The 7,472-nt window shown below is 30.2% G+C and overlaps 1 protein-coding gene across 1 annotated transcript; it reads right to left on the minus strand.

The window, feature by feature from the left end:
- On the minus strand, positions 1-6,186 carry LOC122598969 (beta-glucosidase 24-like). Its single transcript, XM_043771424.1, has 12 exons — positions 5,973-6,186; positions 4,480-4,549; positions 3,161-3,219; positions 2,942-3,017; positions 2,557-2,722; positions 2,162-2,402; positions 1,951-2,069; positions 1,568-1,818; positions 1,442-1,473; positions 1,151-1,259; positions 907-1,015; positions 1-509 (listed from the first exon to the last, which is right to left on the minus strand). The coding sequence occupies exons 1-12, from the start codon at positions 6,069-6,071 to the stop codon at positions 170-172; spliced, it is 1,671 nt and encodes a 556-aa protein (XP_043627359.1). The 5' UTR covers positions 6,072-6,186; the 3' UTR covers positions 1-169.
- Between the last annotated feature and the right edge of the window lie 1,286 nt (positions 6,187-7,472).

The following is a 7,472-nucleotide window of genomic DNA, read 5'->3' on the forward strand; positions in this document are numbered from 1 at the left end:
TATCAAGAACACGTACACTACTTTTTTTATTTAATAAAGGAGCACAACTTGGGGATTTATTTAAGCATAATAAGTTGAAGTCCCCATATGCTCTCAACACACATAATAAATCACAGAAAAGTAAACACACATACATATATAGTAGACCAGGAACAAACGTTGTTCTTTATTATGCTTTTGCCATCTTCAGTTTCCGAACCACATCATTTTCCTGTTCTTCCACATTATCAAATGCTTCTTCTTCCATTGTCGTCGTACCATTCATTTGACCATTTTCAAATTGTTCCTCCTCATGATCATCGATTAAGGTTCTTTTCAGAGAAGATTTTCCTAGAATTAGCTTTTCGGAAAGGAACTTCTTGAACCAAATTGCCGAATTTTTTGGGTACCTTTGAAGATTGTTGTTGTAATCAACATATATCATACCGAATCGTGTACTATACCCGGAATGCCATTCATAGCTATCCATAAATGACCACGCGAAGTACCCCATCACATTAACTCCCTTACTGCATGCACATGTAAACAAATCATATATCAATATCGACCGTGTCAGGTTCATATTGTTATCCAATGTATGTTCAATTTCAAGATTTGATAAAATATTTCAAGCAAAGGGTACGTCAATCTTGGTTCTAGATGACCTGGAGAATCCGGAAAGTTTGATATTTTAGTCACATGCCAGACAAATTCAAAAGTGTATGGGGTATGTTGAGATGTAAACCGTTTTTTTACTTTAACCATTTGACTCAACCCGGTTGGCCTGGTACGTTGGACAAATTTCAAACATGTGTGGGTCCGTTGTTTTTATAATTAAATACTCGTAGAAAATAATCGAAAATGATAAAATATTAGCCGATCGAGAGTACATTAACTAAATAGCTAATTAATTAATGAAGTACGTACCAGTTTGCCTTTTTAATGGCTTGAAGATGCTTTTTGAGGTATTTAAGTCGATACTTATCATCTTTGACTTGTTCATAAGTTTTTGTGTGATCATTCTCTTCTGGTGCTCCTGTTTCAAGGAATACAAAATATAGAGTACCAATTATTAATTAAATCACTATATGTTTTCGAACGTATATATATTGGAGAACCGTAGTCAACTAAATTAGCAAGTGGACAAATTAATAATTATATTTTTTTTTACCATTTTCAGTTATTACAAAGTATTTCTGAACATTATACGTTTGCTTAACGTATAGCAAGAGCTCAGCAAGTTCGTCGGCACATAGATAAACCCATGACGTCCGAAAAGCCTGCAAATTAATTAAGCAGTACGTACGTACGTACGTACGTGTTAGACTTAAATAATTTGTTAAGTAGCTAGGTGCTAATTAAGTAGTAATATAAACTAATTAATGATCTATCTTTTAATTATAATTAATTGATTTACTCCGATGGATGGATCGAGGTCCAATTATTAGTAAATTTATCTGACCTTTTCTCCGATGTCACCCTGGGCGTTTTCACCTATAATAATAACATGAGGAAAAAAATATGAGACCCGGCCCGATGATTAAATAATGCGCGCTTGCGCTAGCTATGTACGTACGTACTTGTGTACCTTTAGCCTGATACTGACAATCCGTGGCATATCCTGGATCTATAGGTTTAAGAGGATTTTGATCTGGTTTTCGAGCATATGCAGCAGTGTAGTAGTTTATTCCCAGAAAATCATACGAATGAATCAACTTGTGACGTTGATCCTCCAGGAAATGAGGCAAAACTCGACCCTTGGGTTTTTTGGCTGTAGGAAGAGTGGCGAATTTTTTCATATTTTCTGGCCAATCACCGCTTCTTAATGGCTCCAAAAACCTAGATATATGTACAATTAATCAACTAATTTTATATATATACTGTATTCAAAACGGGCGATCGATGAATTACTAGCTAGTATTTGATAATGACCAGGTATATGGCCGGAGTAATTAATTACACTACTCGTACCATCCAAGCGTGAAATCATAGGCATACTCGACTGCTTTTTTATCCTCCGCCTTAGTCGGATCGGACGGCTTGTAATAGTTGACATTCAGAGTTATTCCCACAACACCTTTTTGAGCATCCTACAAAAAATTAATTAATGTACGTTTAATTAATTTGTTCATTAAAATCGATTACTAGCTAAGTGCACGATATATATATAGTTATATAATACCTTAAATTTTTCTTGGTATAATCGGTAAGCAGCAGCATGACAATTGAGCAGGTTGTATGCTACAGAATATGGTTCAATTTCGGGATCTCCGGCTTCATCCGTAGCGCCCCTGCCAGGTGCCATAATACCTTGGACATACCCGTCAAAGGTGAATTGGTATGGCTCGTTCAATGTCACCCAGTGCTTCACCCGATCTCCAAATTCCCAAAAGCACACTTCCGCATAGTTCTTGAAATCATCACTATATATTTCACAAAAAATAAATTACTCGATCGTATATGCCAATTAAGGTGGTCCCCTCCCCTCCCCTGATCGATCGATTATTTTTCTTAAATTTAATTTGATTAGACGTACCAGGTACACACTACTTTTAATTAATTAAATCAACTACTTACACGATCAGAGGGCTCAAGAAACCCATGTATTCTTGTTCCAAAGCATTAGGAAGATCCCAGTGGAAGAGGCTGACAAACGGCTCGATGTGATTGGCTTTCAACTCATCTATTAACCTGTTGTAGTAGTTTATCCCTTCCACATTTTTCCCCATTCCCACTTTCCCTCCTGATCCATCAATTATATATCATCCACATTTTTTTAATTAATTAATTAGATTACGTACGGGCATATATATATATTCCATCATTTATGTATACTTGATTAATTAAACTATCTATATATACCCAAATTAAATATAATCACGTCATATATATTATATATATATGTGTGTGTGTATCTTTAAATTAATAATTAAAGTTTGAAGAAATTATATATATATAGTACCTGGTAAGATCCTGGACCATGATATGGAGAATCTGTAATAGTTGACACCCATTTTCTTCAACAACTGAACATCTTCCTGCAGTAGTAATTATATATTATACTAGTACTGCATACGTTATATATATATCTCACTAGCTACAAGAAAATGAAACTATATATACTTGCTATGCATGTATGACCAACAATTAATTAATGAAACTAGCTAGCTAATTAATTTACCTTCATTCTTGAGTAATTATCAACAGTAACACATGCATTTGAACCGTCCGAAATTTTTCCTGCACACACACACATATATATATATAGATCATTATCAATCATGCATGCATTCAAACCTTCGATCATCTCTTTTGCATATATATATATATATATATATATTCATATATGAACATAGGTAATTATAACTTGATAGTTCATATGCAAACGAATATGTTCACATATATCATTTACATATGAACATCAAGTTATTATATAGAAATTCTCATGGTTACTCCAATTTAAATGACCTCCCCTAACCACCGGTCACCGCACTACAAATATTGTTGCATTTGTCCACACTTTTAGTTAGTGTGAATAAATTAAAAAATTTGTCAGCTTTTATGTGTGCAAAAATATGTAGAACTAAAAGTGTATAGAAATTTATCCACACTAAAAAGTGTGAATTTTTAGTTCTATACATTTTTTAGTGTAGATAAATTTCTCCACACTTTTAGTTTTACATATTTTTATGCACTTAAAAGCGTGACAAAATTTATAATTTGTTCACACTAATTAAAAATGTAGACTAATGCAATATTATTTGTAGTGTCGTCACCGCCATTGTCATCTTATTCATTGGATTGGTATAAACATTGCCCTTAAAGGAATATATATATATATATATATATATAAGGGTTGGATGTTGGACACATTAGGCAATGGTCTGGATTTAATGAACGACGATCTAAAAGACGATCTAAAAGATGGTGGTAGGTTGATACAGAAGCAAGCTGGTTGTAGGGATAAAGTTAGATTGCATGTTAGTGTACTAAGATGCATATAATGACATACATCTTAGTTACTACACTAACATTCAATGTCGGGAAACATATAGTGCTTCACACACTATTATAAGAGACTTCCTACGATAACCCATATATATATTAGGAAAACTTCATGTGAAAATCATTTTAATTGTATAATCCATAAAAACCTTAATTTAAATGATTGATAACTTGAAAATTTGATATATGTTCATATGTGAATGGTACATTTGTACAAATTTTCACATGAACCTTCCCATGTAAATATGAGAAAAGTGAATTTGTGGTTGTTAATTATGTACATAAACGTAGGTATAGAAATTCTCGCATGCAATTTTTTACGGTAGTGATTATTATATAATGAATAAATGATCAGATCTTATGTTTTTTATGAATTTAAATATTGATATGTAAAAGATTTATATTTAAATGTAGGTACATGATAGCTTTATTTTCTCATTTTATATATATATATATATATATATATACTCATTGTTCACATGAGTTTGTATATACCTGGGTTTCTTAGAGCAAACGTATCCCAAATACTCAGACCTTTACCACAAGCATTCCAAGCACCTTCAACCTATATATTATGTATATATATATGGGATAAGTATCTTGTAATGTAACAAACTTTAGACGAATGTCTATAGTAGAAAATAACTAAAGTTGTTTGTATTGTATGTAAACAACTTTAAAAAATATTTATTGTATGTAAGAAAACATAAGTGACAACCATATAGAGGTGCTACTTGTCTGATTTTAATTGGTTGAATACATTTTCTTACATACAATAAACATTATTTTCAAGTTGTTTACATACAATAACACAACTTTAGTTAGTATATAGACATTCGTTCAAAGTTTGTTATATTCCAAGATACTTATCCCCATATATATATATATATATATGTATATATAAGTCGATTGAAGAAAACTCAAAAATTTAATTAGCTCAATCACTATAATAATAATAATAATGATGATGATGATGATGATGATGATGATGATGATGATGATGATGATTAGCTTGCTTCTTTAACTAATTCATATATAAATATATATAGGATGGAGATTCAGAGAGAAGATAGCTTAAAGAGAAAAGGGAGAAGATATTTGTTTTTGATTTTTTTTTTTTATAAACTAGTTTTGGTTTTTTTGTTTTTTTTTTTTTAACATAAACTCATTAAAAAAATCAAAATTAAAAATTTATAGAATACAGCTTACATGTGATAGAGAACCTTATATATATATATATATATATTTTAAAATGGATTTTCACAAAAATAAAAAAAAAAACATAAAAAATAAAAACGGAAAAAAAATAAATAAATATCATCCTTCTCTCCTTAAACAACTTTTACATTTGATCTCTTTCATAAATATACATGGGGATGGAAATATAAGGCTGTTTGATACCTAAACTTAAGTGTGGAACAATCACATATAATTTTTTTAATCCATAAAATTCATGGGGGTCCACACATAAACCCCAAGTGTATTAATCATCCATCACTTCTTTTCATATAGTATTATAGATATATATATATATGAAAAAATTCAACAAATATGAAAAAATTAATATGTGGGGGGTTCCACACATAAACTTGGGTGTCGGACAGCCTTATATTCAATTTTTCATATATATATATATATATATATATAAGGTTTTTGCGAGAACCATTCACATATAAACATAGATAATATTAGAATAACTTAGTCTGTTTATATGTAAACGAATTTGTTCATCAATTCATACATATATTATTCATATATTAACATCAAATTATAATTTAAACGCTCTCATGTTTTTTCAATTTAAATGATTTTCACATGCACATTTTCTTATATACATATATATATATACATATATATATATATATATAGCTAGTATATAATTTTTAATGAAAGCATGCATATATTTATTAACTAGTGTCTTATGAATTTATAATAAAGCTGCCTGTGTGCACGCTATATTACGCTTAATTAGTTAAACACCCGCTTACTTGATAAGCAGCTGTTCCTACTCCAAACATGAAATTATGTGGAAAATCACCACGTTTGACATCAGGATTAAATTCCTCAACAATCACTTCTTCCGCCATTACCGTATGTGTGTAGATTAATTTTAATTGAGAGGATATGATATATGTATAGATATAATGTGTGTGCAGTGTTATTACTATTTTAGATTGTAATGAAAGAGGAATGGTGTGAGAATGTGCATCATGTACGTGGTTCAATTCGATATTTATAGGCACCCCGGCCCATGCATGTTATGTACGTTGTGCTTAATTATTAATCACACTACTAGAAAAGTGCGCTAATGTGAGTGTTTGACTAATTTTTGAACTTTAGTCAAAACTTTTATTATAATTATAAATTAAAATTTCTCTTTTATGAGTTAAACGTACGTATAAGTTGTTCTTATGACTTATAATAATGATTATTATAGATTTGATATGTACTAAATGTGTATGGATCAAATATGTCTCAATGTGCTAAATGTGTTAAATTAGGGACTTAATTCTATAATCTCTATTAGCTAGCTATTCAATCCTAGATATGTCACAGCAGTAAATGTGTTAAATTCTGGTTGGGGGTCGTCGACCTAGACCCTAGAATATCTAAGTCCTAAGTCTCGCTCTTATGAAGAGACAACTTAGATCGGAAACTTTGTCATCTAGAACATCTTTCCCCTTATCCATTAGGAATTTTTAACGCATGTACATGTAAAAATTCAAGTTCCTTATTCTTTTTTCTAAAAGAAGTGAGATGGTTTCCAACTGAGTTCGATTTCGGCCTTGTTAGTTTTGCCGCGTCCTCGAGAATGTCGTTGAATATCTCTAGACGTAAAATCATCCAATAGATATAGTGTACATATTTTAACATACCATTGTGTATACACTAGACTATTATTATAATATTTTTAGATTAATATTAAAAATAATTAAAAGCTATCTAGCAAAAAAGTAGAAACTAGAACTACTTAGAAATTTTAACTGCAAAAACTTTAAAGTGGATGAAAACTTCATATCAGTTATGATGAACAAAGCATGAGAAAAATAATAACTAAATAAAAACATAAATTATATCGAGTAAACACATGATTATATCAGAACTTTTCAAAATCTGAGTCATATTTAACTATGCTAATTTTTGTTACCTTTTATAAATTTTGTTAAATATCAAACGAACTAATTATAATTACCAACTTTCTGTATGTTAGTTGATATTGCAATAAATTAACTTTTGGAAAAGTCATGTGGAGGAACAACTTGTTTAATTGCTTTCACATTTATAGAAAATATGCACGTTTTTCACACATTTATAGAATTTTTTCTTTTTTTGTTTTTAAGAGAAAATATATTTTACACTTATTTTAAATTATACGAGTCTATAGGATAAAGAGTAAATTACACTTTTTGTCCCTAAAATTGGTACGTTTTTTATTTTTGATCTCTAAACTTTAAAAATTATAATTTTGACCCTAAGGTGACCAATTT

This window comes from Erigeron canadensis, chromosome 5, assembly GCF_010389155.1.
Source record: "Erigeron canadensis isolate Cc75 chromosome 5, C_canadensis_v1, whole genome shotgun sequence".
NCBI classification, from domain to species: Eukaryota; Viridiplantae; Streptophyta; class Magnoliopsida; order Asterales; family Asteraceae; genus Erigeron; species Erigeron canadensis.